Source organism: Pogona vitticeps, chromosome 1 (assembly GCF_051106095.1).
Source record: "Pogona vitticeps strain Pit_001003342236 chromosome 1, PviZW2.1, whole genome shotgun sequence".
Taxonomy (NCBI): Eukaryota; Metazoa; Chordata; class Lepidosauria; order Squamata; family Agamidae; genus Pogona; species Pogona vitticeps.
The window spans coordinates 184,813,954-184,835,454 of NC_135783.1; the positions used below are offsets into that span (position 1 = coordinate 184,813,954).

The following is a 21,501-nucleotide window of genomic DNA, read 5'->3' on the forward strand; positions in this document are numbered from 1 at the left end:
AGTTTAATCAGTTATCCATTGAAATTTTTATTTTAACTATTGGAATTGCCTTTTTGCATTCTTCCCAAGGAACTGAGGTGGCTTACATCATTGAATGACAATATTAAAGCTAACAGCAGTGAGTATTCAAATACTAAAAGGGATCAAACAAATACCATACAAAAAACAAACAAGCCTATAAGCACCACCAAAACACATTCAAAGTAGTAAGGTACAACAATCCATTTAAAAATCCTACTCAAGCAGCCAGTCATTCACTTAGAAAGCCTGACTGAAAAGAAAGCTTGTTGCTTGCTTCTAGAAAGACAATAAAGATGGGTATGGTCTAGCCTCCTGTAGGAGGGAGTTGCAAAGTCTGGGAGCAGCAATAGAGAAGGGCCTCTCCTATGTACCCACCAAATGCACCTGTGAAGATGGCAGGATGGAGAGAAAGGCCTCTCCTAATGATCTTAACACTTGATCAGGCTCATAAATGGAGATGCGGTCGTTGAGATAGTATGAACCCAATCCATTTATGGTTTTATAGGTTAGAACCAACACCTTGAATTTAGCCTGAAAACTGAGACAGCTAATGGAGCTGCTGTATTTGGCTGTTGGGTTTTGGACTTGCTGAAATTTTCTGACACTCTCCATAGGCAGTCCCACATAGAGTGCATTATCGTAATCCAGCTGAGATGTAACTAAGGCATGTGTCACCATGGCCGGAGCAGAGCTCTCCAGGAACTGGTGCAACTGGTGCTCTAGTTTTGTGCAAAGGCACTCCTGACCATCACTGAAACCTGGGCATCCAGAGACAAATCCAGGAGCATCCCCAAGCTGCACACCTGCATTTTCAGAGGGAGTGCAACCCCATCCATCCAGCACAGGCTGCATGTAGTCTTTCTTTTACTGCTATAGCAACATAAAACTCTTGATCTAATGTGTCTTGAACAGTATTCATCAGACATTTTAATAGCATTTTGGCAGCATTTTACAAAGTGACTGAGCTTCCTACATTTAAAATAGTTTTCCAAATGTTCAGTACTGTTCAGGACCATGCTTCATTATATAATTCTTTTGTCCCTGGTTGTTTTGCATATCTCCCTCCCTAATTGCTTGTCAGGTAGATTTTTCCCCTTGTGAGCCTGGTTTCTTTACATTCTGTTCCTTCATTCTGCTGAATTCAGGTATTTGGCATGCCGTTTCACAGTTTCTGAGGCCCTGCAAATCTTTCAAGCTTTATTCAGAGACCAGTTCATGAGACAGATGTTCTCTGAGGGCATCATTTCAAATACCATGGACACTTCTGTCCTTTATTACAGACTCTTTCAAGTCACCAAACCCACAATTCTAGCTCAGGCATCATCATGCAGTTACATATTGATCCATAGTTTAATACGCTTTTTCTTGCATGTAGAATATATATTTCTTTCAGAAGTTTAATTCTTTTTGGGCATGCAGTACTCTTCAAGTTTACAGAGTATTATTTTCAATTTCATGTTCTTTCCTTCAGCAAACTCAAAGTCACAATAAATATTCCAAGCTTTCTCCTGATTGCAAATGCAAGTAGATAAATAGGGACCACCTCGGTGGGAAGGTAACAGCATTCCATGTCTAAGTCGCACTGGCCATGTGACCACGGGAGATTGTCTTCGGACAAACGCTGGCTTTATGGCTTGGAAACGGGGATGAGCACCGCCCCCTAGAGTCGAACATGACTGGACAAAAATTGTCAAGGGGAACCTTTACCTTTACCTTTTCTCCTGATATCATGAAGAAAAAAAAGGAGGATTTGACCTTGTGAGTTTTATCTTCTAGTCTTGTTGGTGCCAGATAAAGTGTGGATATTTTTCCTGAACCTTTTCAGTTTTCTGCAATGCCTTCAGACAACTGTGAGCATCATTTGTAACACAGCTATATTACTCAGCTAGCCAGGTTTTAACCAAATTTTAGGAATGCCACCTGCTGTCTATTGGCTGGTCATGATTCCAAGTTTTTATTTTAAGAAAAAAAAGTACAATATGTTTTAAGAGCTTCTGTAACTGGAGATACAAGTCAATCTATGTATTGCTTGTTTTGGCCCATTGTATTGTTTGTTTTTAGGAACAAACCTTTTACTGTGATTAGCCAATTCTGACAATCAAACGTTTGTTAGAATTTTACAGATGTGTGAAGAAAAGACTTATTTTCTCATAGGTAAATGTTGCAATTATGTGGAAGCATCAGCCTAGCTAGTTTGCAGACTGCTGAAAACTGCAGAGCTACCTGCAAAAAGTTTATAGAAAGAGATGAAGAGATAAGAATGAATGCTGGCTAGGAGACTGTGTGAGCTTATGATAAATTATTAGAAGTATCTGTTTGTTCCTGCCGTTAATTTTTTTGAAGTCATTGTTGCTTTGAAAAATTTCTGAAAAGAGGTTTGAAGTAGTAATAAGGAAGTCCTTCTCAAAGAACTGGGTCTACCTCATTTGTACGTCTTTTCAAACTGCTTGGTCAGATACATGTCCTAATAAGTTAAATGGATCTTACACCACAGTAAATGTCCATCGTTTGTTTGTTTCGTTCATTTAGTCATGTCCGACTCTTCGTGACCCCATGAGCCAGAGCACGCCAGGCCCTCCTATCCTCCACTGCCTCCCGTAGTTGTGTCAATTTCATGTTGGTTGCTTCGATGACACTGTCCAGCCATCTCATCCTCTGTCGCCCCCTTCTCCTCTTGCCGTCACACTTTCCTAACATCAAGGTCTTTTCCAAGGAGTATTCTCTTCTCATGAGATGGCCAAAGTACTGGAGCCTCAGCTTCAGGATCTGTCCTTCCAGTGAGCACTCAGGGTTGATTTCCTTTAGAATTTATAGGTTTGTTCTCCTTGCAGTCCAGGGGACTCTCAAGAGCCTCCTCCAGCACCACGATTCAAAGGCATCAATTCTTCCGCGGTCTGCTTTCTTTATGGTCCAGCTCTCACTTCCACACGTCACAACAGGAAAAACCATAGCTTTGACTATTTGGACTTTTGTTGGCAAGGTGATGTCTCTGCTCTTTAAGATGCTGTCAAGGTTTGCCATCGCTTTCCTCCCAAAAAGCAGGCGTCTTTTAATTTCGTGGCTGCTGTCTCCATCTGCAGTGATCATCAAGCCCAAGAAAGTAAAATCTGTCACTGCCTCCATATCTTCCCCTTCTATTTGCCAGGAGGTGATGGGACCAGTGGCCATGATCTTAGTTTTTTTGATGTTGAGTTTCAGGGCGTTTTTTGCACTCTCCTCTTTCACCCTCATTACAAGGTTCCTTAATTCCTCCTCACTTTCATCAGAGTGGTATCATCTGCATATCGGAGGCTGTTGATATTTGTTCCGGCAATCTTCATTCCGGCTTGGGATTCCTCCAGTCCAGCCTTCCGCATGATGTATTCTGCATATAAGTTAAATAAGCCGGGGACAATATACAGCCTTGTCGTACTCCTTTCCCAATTTGCAGACTGCTGAAAACTGTAGAGCTACCTGCAAAAATGTCCATAACAAATTGATAAATTTGTAGTTACTAGGACGCAAAGTAGCAAATCTAATTTCTTGGACCACAGCTCTCAAGAGTCTTCTTTGCAATATGATAACTGACTCTTCTGGTTGAGGGTTCTAGATGGCAAAGTCCAAAATGTAAAATATCCAAGCTGTTCTATGATCATTTTCTGCAGTAATATTGTTTTTATGTGGTGTCAAATCACCTCCAACTCATGGCAACCTTATGAATGAATGATCTCCAAAATATCCTGTCCTGAACTGTCTTGTTCAGCTTTTGGAAAGTGAAGCTTCAACAATAATACAACAGATAACAATAAAACAAAACAACAACTGATGGGAACTTTGTAAAGATTTATACTGAACAATGGAAGAAAATATGTCAAACGGGATTGATACTTGCTTTGACTTACTTTGAGAGAGAAAAAGATGGGAGGGAGGGAGGAAGGGAGGACCGAGAAAAATCGAATATGGCAGAGAAAATTAAGCTAGTATGTTTTCTGGTTGTATTACAATTTTCAGTTACTATCTCTGAATAGGATTCACACCATGTTTCTTCCTCTGATTTCTGTCGCTTGTTAGTATCTCCGGGATTTTCCTCTGCAAATAAGAGGACAGTGTGTTATTCATGGGGGATTCCTATGGTATTCTTAAGGATCTGTTCAGGTAGGGGAAAGCCATCGGTAAAACAACATCCATGTTGTGAGAATATCACCAGAAGCTGTTGTGCGTTGCAAAATATCATTATTTCTAGTTTACATGCACTGACAATTGACATGACTTCTTTACATGGTTTTGTTCTCTCCATTTTATCCTGAGAACAAGTATGCAAGTTATGTTTAGGTAAGAAGTACTTTTTGGCTGAAGGACACCAGGTAATTGTTATGCCTAAACAAAGATTTGAGCTCTCTGTGTTCAGTATCCCAGTCATACTATACACATTTTCTCAGATCATTGGTTACTGTACAAATGACACCAAAACTGAAGCATAGTGAAAAAATAATGCAACAGAGAATAAGGTTAAATTGCATAATATGCAAAAACATATACTATAGTGAGTAATATAAAATAAAGAAGATGCTATCTAATTTGTTTAGAATCCAAATTAAGCTACCCATAATTGAAGAATGGGAATATGGACAACTTAAAATATTCTTACCCGCAAAAATCTGTTCAAATTAAGAGCAATTGGGCTGTGATGACACTGGTAATTTGAATTGATTTCTGTTCAGACTTTTAAAAAATCAGATTCATGTTATGTGGTATTTAAACTGTTGGCAATGAATGACAAAATCTAAATCAATTTAAATGACACTTAAATATGGTTCCTATTGCCACTGTGACCGCAGCCTTACACTGGCCTTATGCCTTTGTCCAAGAGTGTCTGCCCAGCTACTTAAGCTTTTGCTTGTAGCTGTACAGTTAACTTACAGCTCTGTTCTTTCTCCCTTACTGATACCTTGCAATGGTTTGAGATCATAAACTTGGCTACAAAAAATGAGAGGGTGAGCCAAACCTGTATGTAGCAAAACTTCTACAACCTTCCTGTGTGAGTGCAACCCATAGTTGCTGTAATGTTTTTTAAACTGCCCCCAGATGTCCAAAGGCATGTTTAGGGCCACTCCAAAATGTCAACATCTGTAATGTTAAGGAAGTGTCAATAAGTGACAAAAATCTATCATCTCAAGCTGTAACTTGAAATCTTTTTCAAGAGGCATTTGTTGATGTTATTCGCCCCTGTAAAACCACTCTGTTTCTTAGCACCATTAGGTTTTTAATTTTGGTTTCTTTTTTTGTTGGGACTTAATTTTTTTATATGTACACTGCCCACATAGTGCTGTGCACTAATGAGGTGGTAAACAAACAAACAAACAAATAACTTGTGTAGTACTACTCGAGGAAGCATGTTTCTGTCAGGTAGTAAAAACTTTTTGGCATCTAATGTCTGTTTCTAGTAATCCATAATAATTTTGAAGTGTTTAAGTATTTTTCCCCAGATCCACATGTTTGTTTGATATTTTGTCTAATATTTTAGTTGTCTGATATTTTTAGTTTCAGCAAGCCAGAGTAGCACTGTAATTTGTCTCCCATGTGGATTTTTACACAAGGATTAACAACACGTTTTTATAAATTATATTAATTTAACGTATTTGCCTAACTATTGTTCTGCAACAAGTAGCACAAATGTTCCCAGATTCTTGGCTGTGTGGTCCTTGTTACAGTTGGAAGCAGAACAGAAACATCTGAAAAGCATTATTTGGATTATGCATGCTGAAGCATCTAATCTTACCTTTACAATCTGGTTCTTAAATCACAATTCTTCTCACCCCTTATATTCCCTAATGTGACACTGCTTCTATTACGCTTCTAGTAAGGGGATTCTTTTGATAGTACCTAACATAAATTAAAGTGACAAGAGAGTGCAAGCTGGAGACAGAAGTCTTTTTCTTGTAAGCAGTAATCCAAGTGATCAGGTGTGATGATCAAAAATGAGAGATAAAGCCAATTTTGAAAAATTCTAAGGAGTTTGTTGGCATACCTTTTTTTTTTTTAAAAAAAAGGATCAAAATGAACAGTTTATTAATCTGCTCTTACATGTTACTTTTTGTAAAGAATTTTTGACAGTATACTTTTTGAATATTTTCTGTCTTTCTCATTATAGAGCATGATATCATCCATTGTAAATAGCACATACTATGCCAATGTGTCAGCAACCAAGTGCCAGGAGTTTGGAAGATGGTATAAAAAGTACAAGAAGATTAAAGGTAAACTGATTAAACTAATCATCCATTGCAGAGCTCCCAAATATATTATGAATGCTTGAAACTCTTTATTCTTAAAAGACTGTAGAGACTTGAACATTTTAGAATAATAAGTAGTTTTCATATAGCATCCTCAATATTTTTCCAGAAGAATGATCTTCTTTAGTTTAAGCAGCTGGTGTGTGAACTTGAACTGTTTTTTTTCTAAAGTGTTGCATCTCATGGTAGAAAAAGGAATATTTGAAAGTGTTATATATGCACTTTGCTTTAAAAGAATAAAAGGGACCACAGAGCTTCAAGACCATTTCAGGGATCATTCCTACTTGTTAAAAAAGGGAAAGGAATGGTTTTCCTGTTGTGTTGGCAGTGCAGTAAGAGCACCTTCAAATGTAGTACAACCCCTTTCTGGATGTTCTCAGAGATGACATTGCAACCATCAAGTATTTCTAGCATATTATAGGCTTCCATTTTCTTCTTTTCTTAGCATTCAGTTTTTAAAACTTTCTCCCACCTCTTTTTAGTTTGTATATGTACAGTTAAATTGTTGAGTGCAGTAAAAGTAGAATGAGACCTTAATTTCAATGAAGAGGTCAAGGATCTAAGCCTGAAGAGTTTTCTGGATGACTACATATACTATAAATTTATTCAGCCTGTTTATAGTTGCTTGCAAGTATGTTTGTGTGCACATGCACACTTAAGAAGGCAGGTAAGGTTAAGATATTTGTGAAATAAACACAAGCTGCTGTAAAATGGTTCAAGTACTGTTGATTTATCAGCTCAACAAGTGGGAGAGAAACAATTGAAAAACTCCATCACAGGCATAGTTTTGCATTAAAATAAACAGATGCAGAACTTCTCTGTCATCATATAAAACCATCACAGATGGATGATTTTGGTATTTTTTATTTCACATCTTCTCAGTTTCTTATGATTTTCATTTCCACTTTATAACCTGATGTTTGTAAATGAGAATTTATTTCATATGTGAGATCAGTGATTGCTGTAAACTTCACTCACAGTGCATTTGTTCAAGTTGTTTGAAAAAAGGGTTGAGAGTTTGTGAATTTTGACAAGATTCAGGGCCAATTTGGTTGAGGCAGTCATTGATGTCATAGTATACCTAATGCATTTATCTAAACTTTGGCCATTTGAAATAGAATTGAAAATAAAAAGAAATCCTCATGTACTATTTCAAATGAAAAATAGAAGAAGATTTCAAAATTCTTTTATTGGCATTGCTGTTGAACATAATCTGCTGTGTGAAATGTGTTTTCTATTTATCCACTAATGTCTCTTTTAATAAAGCAGTGGGAACTAACTGGTTCCTTCTTAATCAAAACCAGGATTTCCTAAACATAAGCTATGTGATTCTGTTACAAGTTGCCACATACAGATCTCTTTGGTCAATCTTTTCTCCTCCCACTCTGTTGAAATAAACAAACAGTAAAATAATTATACATACTGGAAGATCAAAGTAAATATGACTAATGCACAGCAAAAAAAAAAATTTAAAACCCTCTGGAAGAAGGAAAGCATTAGGTTGCAGAGCATATACTTAACATTTAAACAAATATAAGAAAATGAACAATCAATAATTTGATATCATTAGCAACAGATGTAAAAGCTGTATGGAAGGAGAACTTGGAATAAACATGCTCAGTACATAGTTCATGGAACCCATTCTATGTGCAGCACAACTAAGGTTGAAGTGATTTTCAGTTTTCCCATATATATTGTAGGTTGATCTATGCATTGTTATATAAGTTTCTAAAATTTTTGGTGTGTAATCATCAATTAAAATTGATATGAGCAAAGCCATGGGCTAAATTTGTAGATCTGTCCCATCAAACAGTATTTGCGTAAGTGATGACTCATCATTCAGCAGTTGATTCATTCGATCTGTTCTAGTTAGGACTTAGATGGTGTTGGAATTACTTCTTCCCTTACTCTTCTTGCTCTTCATCTTCTCTTTCTAGTAGCAAACCTCCATTAACTTTACATCTCTAATGAGGTATTATCTTTACATTTTATATTTTAAACTTTCTCGGAAGTACAGTATAATGATGTTCATGATGCTTCGTCGTCATCGTTTAGTCATTTAGTCGTGTCCAACTCTTCATGACCCCATGGACCAGAGCACGCCAGGCCCTCCTATCTTCCACTGCCTCCCGGAGTTGTGTCAAATTCATGTTGGTTGCTTCGATGACACTGTCCAGCCATCTCATCCTCTGTCGTCCCCTTCTCCTCTTGCCTTCACACTTTCCTAACATCAAGGTCTTTTCCAAGGATTCTTCTCTTCTCATGAGATGGCCAAAGTATTGGAGCCTCAGCTTCAGGATCTGTCCTTCCAGTGAGCACTCAGGCTTGATTTCCTTTAGAATTGATAGGTTTGTTCTCCTTGCAGTCCAGGGGACTCTCAAGAGCCTCCTCCAGCACCACAATTCAAAGGCATCAATTCTTCGGAGGTCAGCTTTCTTTATGGTCCAGCTCTCACTTCCATACATCACTACAGGCAAAACCATAACTTTGACTATTCGGACTTTTGTTGGCAAGGTGATGTCTCTGCTTTTTAAGATGCTGTCAAGGTTTGTCATCGCTTTCCTGCCAAGAAGCAGGCGTCTTTTAATTTCGGGGCTGCAGCCACCATCTGCAGTGATCATGGAGCCCAAGAAAGTAAAATCTGTCACTGCCTTCATATCTTCCCCTTCTATTTGCCAGGAGGTGATGGGACCAGTGGCCATGATCTTAGTTTTTTTGATGTTGAGTTTCAGACTGTTTTTTGCACTCTCCTCTTTCACCCTTATTACAAGGTTCTTTAGTTCCTCCTCACTTTCTGCCATCAGAGTGGTATCATCTGCATATCGGAGTTTGTTGATATTTCTTCCGGCAATCTTCATTCCGGTTTGGGATTCCCCATGATGCTTAGCACCTACCAGTTTTAGGTCCTTGCTAATGCTGCTTCTGTTGGAAAACTGGGTATCTCTTTTGTTGTTCGTTTATGTGCAACAGCACTTATAGAAAGAACTGAATGTGCATTCTTGCCCATGTAGTTTATTCAGTTGCATTATAGCGCAGTTTTAGCACAAATCCATTGAAACTCCTGATATTAAGATATGTTTAGTCTACGGTTAACAGGCTTTGGATGTAACTTGTTTGGGAGATTCCATTCTTGTCTTGCTGGTATAATACCGATGTACATCTATTTTCTATGACAAAAGAGGATAGACAATTTTTTAACAAAATATATGATTTTTAAACACACATTAATGTTTCTGAGCTTCAATATATGAATGAGATAGTAGCTTTCTTCACAACACAGTGTTTTAAACAGTTTTAATGGACAATTGAAGAGCTAAATGTGCATGGTGTCATTGTACATGAGCTTCAATTGAACAGGTTAATTAGAAACAAGTGAATATTTTCTATGCCTTGCCACTGTAGAGAAGCTTTATATGTGCTTTAAAGATTAAATGTTAATTGACAGTCACATGTTAACATTGGTTTTTCTTTTCAGTGCAGGGAAGACTAAAGTATTTGCCCCAGTTTCTTGTTCTTTATAAAATGTACTTACTTATTTCATTTCTTTCCCATCTTTCTACTAAAAAGGCACTGTCAATACTAAAAATAAAAACCCAAGTAAAAATAATAACAAATACAATCAAAATATTTAGCATAGTTTAAAAGCACAGTTAAAATAATGTAAAGAAACAACAGTCCCCTCCATCCCTATACTAGCTACTAGCGTCATTGCCAAATGAATAAGATCTGTCTGAAAAAGATTTCTGCCTTTTTGTTTTTGTTTTGCATCACCACTAGGCATGCTTGATGGTGGTGCAAATGGGATAGAAACATATCCTCTCCCTTCTAGCTTCTTAAAAGTCTAGGGCTTTATAAGTCACAACTGGCACTTTGAATTGTGTCCAGAAACTGGTCAACAGCCAGTAAGGCTGTTGCTATAGGGGAATGTTCCCCATTCAAGAAGGAAGGAAAGGAGTCACCAAACACTATTGGTCAAAATCCTATTGGTGATTTATACTTCTGTCATGGCAGCAAACTGCAATTCATTAACAAGATGCTGGTTGCCTTCCTAGGTCGGTGATCAGTCACCCAATAATGCAACCAGCACCCTATTAATGAATGGCAGTTTGACTCTGTGACTTACAGTATTTACTTTATCCTGACTTGCTAGTAGACTCTGACCTCCAAGACCAACCAGAAAGATACTATGGTCAGAGCTATTGAAAGCACCAAAGGTCCAGCAGAACCAAGGGAATGCACTTCTCTGTCCCGTTCCCAGCATAGTTTGCCCATCAAAGTCCTCTCCTAGAATTTTGTAGTAAGCGTATCCAATAAGAAAGCTAAATGTTGTTTGGTTTTAGTGGATGGCCCAGTACACTCTGTAAATGAAAGATCTCATTATTTGGCAGTCCAGAATACAGCTGATACAGCAGTATCTCCCTCCACCCTGATTTGATGCCTCCAGTGTCTGTTTATTTGAACCTCATTGGTTTTCCTTGAATTTCCTGCAGTAACGTGTTTTTATGTCCATAGTGCTTTATTCATTTTTGAAAGTGTTTTGCCTGAAATATATGTGGAAAATTTTCTGAAATACGTGCTCTGCAATGCCATTTTTCACTGGGCTGAGTTAACAACGCTAATTGATGGCAGCATGGGGTATAGATTCCTTGGTATGTCTGCTATTTTTCTTTTATGTTTGGGATTTCCTGTTCTTCATTGTCCACCAGTTTAACCCATAATACAGCACGTAATGTGTTAAGGAGTATGTGCAACTTCAGAAAGAAAAAGCAGGTCTTAAGCTGTAACAAATTATTTAAAGGCTAAAATCCTCTTGCATGACTGTAGTGGAAATGTGGTATATACCAGAGTTCCCCAACCTTTTTACTAGTCCAGCCCGGCAGAGTCTCTGACGGAGGTGGGGCGGCCCTTCACGCTTGCCCTCTCTGATGCACCCGCGTGTTCCCTCACTACTTCGCACGTGCACAGGAGCACCCGCCCACCCGTGGCGGTGGTGGAAGCCTGGGAGTCTTTTTAATTTCACCCGGCTCTTGCCTACTCCCCCACCCCCATTGCCGCCACTGCTGCCGGGAGGAGAGCCACCAAAACACCCGACCCTTGCCCTGCCTCCCGGCTCTCCCCCATCCCCGTCGCCGCTGCCACTGCTGGGAGGAGGGCGCCCAGGCCTTCCTCTTCCTCCCGGCCTTTCTCCACCCCCCACCCCATCACCACTACCGGGAGGAGGGTGCCCGGGCCTTCCTCTTCCTCCCGGCCTTTCTCCAACCCCCACCCCATCACCACCGCCGGGAGGAGTGCACCCAGGCCTTTCTCTTCCTCCCAGCCTTTCTCTACCACCACCCTACCCACCGCCGCTGCCGGGAGGAGAGCGCCCAGGCCTTGCTCTTCCTCCCGGCCTTTCTCTACCACCACCCCTCCCACAGCTGCTGCCGGGAGGAGAGCAGCTGGTTCTTGCCCTGTCTCCCAGCTCTCCCCCACCCCAGTCACCGCTGCTGCCAGGCCGCAAAGGCAGACCTCCCGCCTCCCCCCCCCGCAAGCACTCCCCTCCCCACACCTGCCTTGCGGACTCAGGGGCTTGCTTGAAGGAGTGAGGAAGGCTCACACTGGCGCTGACACATGAGCGTGCAAAGCAGCTGAGGGGAGGGGAGTGCGGGGGGGGGCGGGAGTTCTGCCTTCGCGGCCCGGTCGGGCTCAAGCCACGGACCGGCAATGGGCCGCGGACTGGAGGTTGACGACCTCTGGTGTATACCACATTTGTACCACCACAGTGGCAGATTGCTGCTTATTAGGAGGTCTTTCTCATGCAGTTCCTTATTGCATGTGAGTTATCTGGCACACAGAACCTGGAATCCAAGTGTGTACTCTCAGGCTATGACTATACTGACAAAAATGTAGAAAATGCTACAAGATTGGGACCGTCTTATTTGCATTTTTTTCATTGACCACATGATATAAAAGTAAATGCAAATCAATCTGGAATCTTCTCTCCCCAATCCCTAGTTTTTCCCTCTACTGCTGGAGCTTCTACTTTTTCCCACAGTGAATCAATTTGAATCAGTCTAGACCAGTGGTTCTTAACCTTTGTTACTCAGGTGTTTTTGAACTGCAACTCCCAGAAACCCCAGCCAGCATAGCTGGTGGTGAAGGCTTCTGGGAATTGCAGTCCAAAAACATCTGAATAACCCAAGGTTAAGAACCAGTGGTCTAGACAGTGTGATCACCTGGAGTGATGCATACAAGTGTGCTGGGATTGGCCTGATGGCGTGGCAGCAGGAGCAAAGGCAAGTTCTTTGCAAATAATGCTATTTCTTTATTTTAAAAATATCTTGTTGCCAGCACTGTTGTGCTAACTTAGACACTAAAAAAGAGAAATAGAGAAGAAGAGCAAATTGAGTAAACAGGCTTTTTGTACCTTGTTAAAGTAGTTCTATAACCACACTTCCTTCAGGGCTACAGGAAAGCTGTGTTAACAAGCTGCAAACAAGGCTGTTTAACTAATTTCCTCCTTGTGTGGCCAGTTAATGTTAACAGACCCAGGCAAACCCAGATTTCCTGGTGTGACTTCACAACAGGTTAGTTTACATTTTTCTCACTGTGTAGTCACATCCTCAGTCCCTGCTTCAGTTCCAGGTCTTGTATGTAGCTATCTCAGGTGGAATGAGAAATCACATCAAGAACCAGGTCAGGGACTTTAAGTAGCTATGATGTCATTTCCTCAGCTCCATTGTATGTCACACAAGAGGATTTTGGCCAAATTTTTTACATTTTGATAATCAAAGGTTTCTCAGAGTAATGTAGTTTCTTTCTTTTTTTTTTTAAATCATTTTGCACCCACAGGAAGATTCTAGAGTGACTGTAGAGTTCCTGTGATTTTGTGATTGAGTTTTGGATAGTAAGGTTAGTTGGTTTATTAGTAAGCATCATTGAGGGGCTGACATATTTGCAAATTTCACTCTCTCTCTAGTAATCACTTCAGGAGCCATTTCAGTCCAATGGTTTCCAAATGTTATGGTATGGTAAAAACTGCCCTTTTGGCTTCATAAATCACAGATGTGCAAATGTTGCTTCCTTTGTCTGACAAAATACAGTAAAGAGCAGTGATGTATTATAGGAGTAAATATAAAGTTAAATATTGACTGGAAATAAGATTTCCAAAAATTATGTTCTTTCTCATAATTGTGTTAGGTAGGTTGTGATTAAAAGAAATAAGTAGTTACAATAATTATAATTCTTATATAAAGTACAATATTAAAATCACCTCCCAGTCTCAACAGTGGTTCTGCAAAGTTGAGACTAGTGACCGCATAGCCTGTGTAACAGTGCATCAACTGGAGTACATAATGACAGTACTGTCTCCTTGAAGTACTGTGAATTTGTAAACTCTGCTTCTATGACGTTGGGTGTATGACATCAGCTCTTCGAAAGCCTGGACAAAACTTAAAGCATTGCCTCTTTATACCAGTATACTATAGAATTTGCATCTTAGTACATTTTGTTACATACACTTCTCTCTTCAACAACACTGGGGGTTGGGATGCCGGACCCCTGTGTAGTTCAAAATTTGTGTATAACTCTTATGGCCTTCCCCCCCAATGTTAACAACAAAGCATACCAGCTTTGGCAAAAGCTAGTTCCGGCTTGGGGGTGTCTTGTTGGGCAAAGCCAAGCTGTGTCACCGCCACTGCAGCAGCAGTAGGGAGGCTGAGCTCTGACTAATGGATCATTCCAAGGAGTGGGACAGGAGAAGCCAGAGGTTGCTGTCTGCCTTCTTGTGGGTCAGCAGCTGTGGGACAAAGGGGAGAAGAGGAGGCAAACATTTGCAGCCTAGTTGGCATTGGTGGTGGCCACTTCATGCATGCAGTAATCTCTCTGCTGGTGGTATCCCAAGCTTTTTCTTTTTCCACCTCCTCCTTGCAGCTGGAGATCTGCCTCGTTCTTTTTCACCAGCCTCTTCTTTTGCAATGGGAGTTAAACTGATCTGAGCTAATGGTTAAAAATAAAGAACAAGACAGGAGAGTGAGTGAGGCTGAAGGTGGGTGGCTCCGGCCCTTGCTGAACTGCCCAGACCTCTGCCTCCTCATCACTGCCCCCAAGCAGGAGAGCCCATCAAAGGCCTCCAAAAAAATTGTGTATAACCAAAACCACACTGCTTGAACCCGTGCAATTTAAGGGAGAAGTGTACTAATCTGTTTATCTAACTGATCAGAGTACTAATTGTTTCTTTGGTAAAATATAAAAACAAAGATGCTGTAAAGGCAATCTAACCCTTTGTACATAATGTGTTTCTATTAAACCTTGTTAACATAGATGGGTGGACTGTCCAAAATCCAATGGCTTAACTACATCCACTAATAACAATGTAGAATATCATATGGGTAGCATTATTGGAAAGTGACATAAGTTTGCCTGCAGCCTGGAAAAAAAAAAGGGTAATGACATTTTCTATGCAAGATAGTTGTTATAGTGGGGGGGGGGCTTAAAATGTGTGGTGATGCAGAAAAAGTCTTGATAATAAGGAAAATTCATTGTACTGTGAACTAGCCGGACAGTGTGTATGTTATTGGTTAGCAATGGAAGGTTTAATGGCCTAACAGCATTTCCATTTTAAAACTTTATTTTACAGGAGTATGTAGTTTACCTCAAAAACTGGGCCTGTGTGGAAACTTGGCAAGAATAGCTTCAACCCAGAAATACATTTTTGGTTTTGCAGATATATTTGGTTTTGCAAAGTATTCGGGTTGCCTTAATTAACAGATTTAGGTACCTTAAAAATCTTTTATGCTAATTAGCAAAAATAAAATGAGCCAGGCCTTATATTGGGGCAATCTTTTTATTTTATTTACAGCTGTATAAATGTGGGCATAATCTTGTTGCTTCATTATTTTTTGAAATAAAAAAGTATTAGGTGTTTGAGATTTTATAGTTGTTTTGTTAATAAGCAGAAGATATATATTAGAGCCCTGTTTGGGGCCATTGCATGTACTGTATGTTCCTACTGTAGCTGTGTAACTGCCTTGTTTCATACAGTTTATATTAGGTCTGGAGAAAGCATTTGATGACTCAACTGTTAACTTAGAAAGATAAGATAAAAGAAAAGAAAAGCAAAATCATCATCATCATCATCATCATCATCATCATGACAATAACATAATAGACAACATCTGACTCTTCTACTGCATGTTATAACATTTTACAGCTTTTAAATTTTTCATAGATCCTGTACTGCTTATAAGATTTACTTAGGGTAGATATTACTGATTTTAATTCAATGAAGACAAATGGCACTATAGTTGAAAGCACTGTCAGTTACTTCTCTGTAATTTAAAATCCTGCAGTATTCAAATTGCGAATATTTACATTATTTTATTTATTTAACAGTGGAACGAGTTGAAAGAGACAACCTGTCAGAATATTGTGTTCTTGGTCAACGTCCCATGCACTTACCAAACATCAACCAGCTAGCAACTTTGGGCAAAACAAACGAACAGTCACCTCATGGTCAAATTCATCATGGTACTCCAATCAGAAACCAAGTGCCAACTTTGCAACCGATCATGAGCCCTGGCCTTCTTACACCTCAACTCAGTCCACAGCTTGTGAGGCAGCAGATAGCAATGGCCCACTTGATAAACCAACAGATTGCAGTAAGCCGACTATTGGCTCATCAACACCCACAGGCTATAAACCAACAGTTTCTAAATCATCCGCCGATTCCTAGATCAGTCAAACCAGAGCCAACAAACTCATCAGTGGAAGTCTCACCAGATATCTACCAGCAAGTCAGGGATGAGTTGAAGAGAGCCAGTGTGTCCCAAGCTGTCTTTGCAAGAGTGGCTTTCAATCGCACCCAGGTATTATATTTTGTTTATTTGAAGCATTTTATTCTTTTCAGCTGAAAAAGGCTCAGAATAAATTATAAAGACAAAAAACAGGGAGCCAATCTATCTCGCTGTGATTTAAAATTCAGAAGACATGATAAAAAATATAAATAAATAAAAAATAAAAAAGGAACTGAGATTGTGCAAATGGAACAATTGTTTCTTATTTATTTTTAATCCAGTTCTTTATTTCTCTTTCAAAACTGAAAAAAAAGACTATAGGAAAGTAAAGGATTGTTGTATGGCATGTCAAGAAGCATTAGAAAGTAATGCCTTCACTTGTAGTCTTCTAATTGTGATACAGTTTTTAAATTCAAACTATTGGCTGAATTTCCTGATTATTGCAGGAAAAAAGATAGTGACTAAGTGAGTATCTAGGTTTCCTTCCCCATTTTGTCTCATTAGTTAGGGGGAAAGGAGTCAGGACCAAAATACTCTTTTGTGATCTATTGTAATTTCTGTGTGGTCCTTGGTAGAGTCAAGGCATAGAATTTAGTACTGGCATAATCAATAACTTTTCAGACTCTACATTTCTATCTTTCCCATTCTAAATCAGTAAATCTGAGCTATTAGTATTAAGTTTTGCGGTACTTCATTTCTAAATGAACTTGTGGTAAAGAAACATGGCTGTTGGCTGTAGAAAAGGGTAGTTAGTGTTAACATTGCTTATATAGATCCAAACTATATGTTAAGTAGAATTCTGTGTTTTTTAACACTTGGTTTGCTCCAATAAAATTATTTTTGAAATGTTATCCATTGCAGATTGAAGCCATTATTTCTTTTCAGTTGTGAACAGTGCTTTTGAATCTATTTAGGTGCAATAGGAAGTGGTCACTACAACTTCAATAACCAGTTTAGATGGAGTAGCAAGAACCCAGTTTTGCTTCATCCTATACTTTTAGTCAGACCTCCTTATTGCATCAAGTAAGTGAAAGGAAATGGGGAATGATCAGTTGCTCCTTAGAAGGCAATCTTTCTTAATCGTGCACTGGTTGATGGTCTTGAACTACAGTTCCCATGAACCCAAGGAAGTACCATATGATCTTGGCAATGCTAACTAAGGTTTCTTGGTATTATAGTTCAAATTATCAGGCAAAGCTTAGACTAGCCGATATTCATTCGAAAAGGAAGACATAGGAACATTTTTTTAAATGGGAGAGTGAAGTGACATGTGCCAAAAGGAATGCACAAATTAACATTTTCCATGAGAAGAACATTCTATAACATTTATTTTTAGAATGCTAAATAGATGTTTTCTGGTGTTGGTCCCAAAGTAATGAACCTAATGCTAACATGTTAATTCTAAGACATTATTTCCAAGTTTTGCTGATTTCAGTTCAAAATAATGCTGTTGAAACTCCTTTTTTTTCCCCAGTGGCAGGTGAAAAAGCAATTGAGGATGGATAGTCTTAGAGTGGGAGAAAGAAAACAAGGGAAGGAATTAATCTGGCTTTCCCCATTAACCATTTGTCTACTCATAATAGCCTCCCTAATCTCCCTAACCTCCTTAAGGCTAGTTGGATAGCTTAGTGAAGCCATGGTCACACTAGAGAAATGTCCCAGTTCTTTCTCACATCTTCTGTTTCCTGCACGTTGTGGTCACATGTCATATATCTTGTGATACGGGTTCATATGTTAACTGTTCTAGTTTTGTTTTGTTTTTTGGTGAAGTAGATGTGGTATGTTTGTTTACACCCCCCCGAGAAGGACATATTCCCATCCTTTTCTTGTGCCTTTCTCCGCCCCCTTTCCTTTTTTTTTTTTAAAAAAGTTAGTGTGGATACATCACTGTGTTGGCAAAACGCCCTTGATGGCCATGTACTGGTCTGGGCAATTTGTTCCTATTTCCATGCTTCATTACCCTCTATGGAGGAGAACCCACAGTGCACTGCAATGGTGGTCAAGTGACAATGGGGCGGTGATGGCGAACCTTTTTGAGGGCAAGTTCCCACACAGCAACACAAAACCAAATTATTTCTTTCGAAGTGCCAACACTACAATTAAATCTGAATACTGAGGTTTTAGTGTAGAAAAAACAACTCATACAGTTGTCTGAACTAATCAACACCTTTTTTCTTCAAAGAAAAACATAATAGAACTTTCAATGATACAAACACTTTTTTATTGAAAAATGACCATTAACTCTAGTAAATGGAAAACAATATTAAAGTAATACATTGTACACATAGCGTGAAGCCAGCTAATTTATATAAACTTTTAAAATAATGATGTGCATGTGTTTTTTGATAAGGGATGCTCAACTTGGCATGCTTTTGCACAATTAATGTGATTTTTGATGTTATATGCATGCTGATAATCTGTCAAACCTTGGCTCATACGCTGTTAGTTTGAGAGCAACACATACAGCACTCATGTCATCTGTCAATCCGTTTCTGGTATCAGATTTGATGTAATTCAAAATTGAAAACAGCTCCTCACAAGCATAAGATGACCCAAACGAAGTAAGAAGAGCAATCCCAAGTGTTTTCATTTACTTACAATTATTTGGCAGAGAATCCCACACTTTAAGGATTTCATTTTCAGGACTACCAACCGTTCTGTCTTTTGTCATCCCTTCACATTCTACCTTCTCCAGTGTTGCATGGAGGTCATAGAATTTATTTTTCCAGATAGAGTTTTCTTGAAATTCCAATAGCTTCATTTCCAGATTTCCAAAATCTAACCACTGTAAGCAGGAAAGATCAAGTTCTTCAAATTTGGCTTTATCTGGAGAAGTAAGAAAACACAGAGTTGTCTCCATCTTACGGAACTATAAAAATCTGTTCCTAAAATTATCCTTTGCAGCTGCTACAATGCTAGAAAATTCCTTGCAGATTTCCTGATGGCTTGTAGGATTGTCCGTAAATATTGTAGAATTTTCCAAATGCATTTTTAGATTTGCAAAATATTTCAGCTGCCCACTTTCAAGGTCTCTCTCAAAAACCTGCAGTTTTCTCTCAAATGTTCTGATGTCACAAAACATCCTTTCTGCTGTTTTCCCTAAACCTTGCAGTTTTTTGTTCAATACATTGAAATGTGCTATCTGTAAAAGACTTGAGGTTGGTAAGCCAGGCCATATCAGTGAGCTGTGGATATTCTTGCTCCTTTTCAGTCATAAACAGCCTAATTTCATCCAAGCAGGCTACAAATCTCTCCAGGAATCATCCTCTGCTCAGACACCAGACATTATTGTACATAAGTAAAGTATTATACTGTGCCTGAGCCTCATTGAGAAGTGCTTGAAACTGTTGATAATTAAGAGTGTGAGCCATGATGTAATTCACCATTTTTGTGATATCTCTCAAGATATTGTCTAATTTATTGCTGCTTTCCCTGGCACAAAGAGCTTCTTGATGTATAATACAATGAAACTGAATGACCGGATGTTTTGCTTATTTAACAAAGAACTGTATGAAACTAGATGTTACCCCCACCATGAAAGGTGCCCCGTCACCAGTAACTGAAACCATTTTTTTCTGCTTTTGTGTCTTGTATCCATCACAGCATTGTATCTCTCCCTTGTGTTCTTCCAGGCAAAGACAACAGTTTCACTAGCTCTTCTCTCCTGATGTCATTTACACATTTTGTCTGTCTGGTTCTTTATTGATTCCTCCAACTGATAGCTCTTTTAGAAAAAAGTCAAGTGCGGAATGCTACATGGAATTAAATGCACCCTATTTATAAAGCTTATTAAGTACATTGAAATCCTAGACTTGTTTACTCCAAAGTAAACCACCCTCAGAAAAGCAGCTATATATAGGAGTAAAGACTTTTAATACATATTTTTGTATACATTTTATACACTACATTTCACTTATTTGAAATGTAGTTTTGGAAAAGAGTTTTACAGATAGCATGACTTGTCAGAGAGATAAGTAAAGCAAATTAAGTGTGGACTCTCACTAGAAATTAAAATAACCAAACAAAGGGTATTGTACTACAGTGGCATCATGAGAAGACAAGCTCGCTGGAAAAGGCAGCAATGCAGGAAAAAGTGCAATGCAGTAAGAAAAGAGGAAGAATGCACATGAGGTGGATTGACTCAATAAAGAAAGCCCCTGTGGGGAATAAACTATGATACTCTTGCCTGATTTGGGGATGTGAAATAGATAAACACAATTGCTACACACTTCAGAGATCTAGTCCCAGGTGTGTCAGTTGTCTTTTACTAGGTGTTTGCTGTTAGCAAGACTCTTCTAAATATTCCAGTTCTGCCTAGTACAAATTCAGCTTCTAAACAGAATCTTGAAATACTTGCTCTTCTCAGCAGAAACTGTAAAGCTAAATGCAGCGGAGATTAAATTGGGAAGGTTCCTTCTTTCATGGTTTTATGAAAGAGTCATCTCTCTCTCTCTCTCTCTCTCTCTCTCTCTCTCTCTCACACACACACACACACACACACACACACACACACACACACACACACACAAACTACATTTTCAACAATCAATTGCTTCAGTTCAGTATGTCCATTTCCTCTCATTACATTTAAACAAGCTTGATGAAGCCACCTGGTCCCTCTCTCGCACCTTCCTTCCCGCCTTAATTGGAGCCGTCTCTCATTGCAGTCACATCCTTTTTTCATGGTTTTATGAAAGTCAGTCTCTCTCTCACACACACACACACACACCCTCCCTAAATTTTCTACAATCTTACATTTAAAAAAGCATGATGAATCCATCCGTCCCTCTTTCACACCTTCCTTCCCGCCTTAATTGGAGCTTTCCCTCCTGCTTGGAGTCACGTCCGGTGGAAGTAGTAATTCACAAGCCGGATTGACTGCCCAGGGCTGTTCTACAGCAGAAAACAATAAAGCAGCCTTATCTCTGATCTATAAAAGAATTGATTTATAAGTACCACAACCAAGGAAGGTAGCAGGGATAGGTGGCTTACAATCGTGCAGTTTGAGGTTTGGGTGCAGGGGGGTGGGGTGAGGGGTAGTGCTCTGCTTGCATGCCCAGGAAGAGATCTCCGCCTGCCAACTGTGCCCCCAGAAGAAGGGAATGGTAAGCCACTTCTGAGTACACGCTACCTAGAAAACCCTGGAAAGGGTTTCCATAAGTCAGAATTGACTTGACAGTATGCAGTTGTTAATTATAACCCCTGTAAGCCAATAAAAATATTAAGGAAGGATCACAGAATTGATGTAATGTGTAGTTGGAGCTTTAAAGCCTGATGGCTTGATGGAGAAGGTCTTGAATTTAAAGAATTTAAACCTTTGTATTTTTGAAGACTTTCACGGCTGGGATCTGATGGTTGCTGTGGGTTTTTTGGGCTCTTTGGCCATGTTCTGAAGGTTGTTCTTCCCAATGTTTTGCCAGTCTCTGTGGCCGGAATCT

The 21,501-nt window shown here is 39.3% G+C and overlaps 1 protein-coding gene across 3 annotated transcripts in view; it reads left to right on the forward strand.

The window, feature by feature from the left end:
* Window positions 1-21,501, forward strand: part of SATB2 (SATB homeobox 2) — a 193,587-nt gene that overhangs the window by 94,640 nt on the left and 77,446 nt on the right. For all 3 annotated transcript variants that reach the window (XM_020795339.3, XM_020795340.3, XM_020795343.3), the window contains 2 exons: window positions 6,152-6,254; window positions 15,663-16,135. In XM_020795339.3, the coding sequence (XP_020650998.2) occupies window positions 6,152-6,254; window positions 15,663-16,135 (576 nt within the window). The remainder of the gene's footprint in view (window positions 1-6,151; window positions 6,255-15,662; window positions 16,136-21,501) is intronic.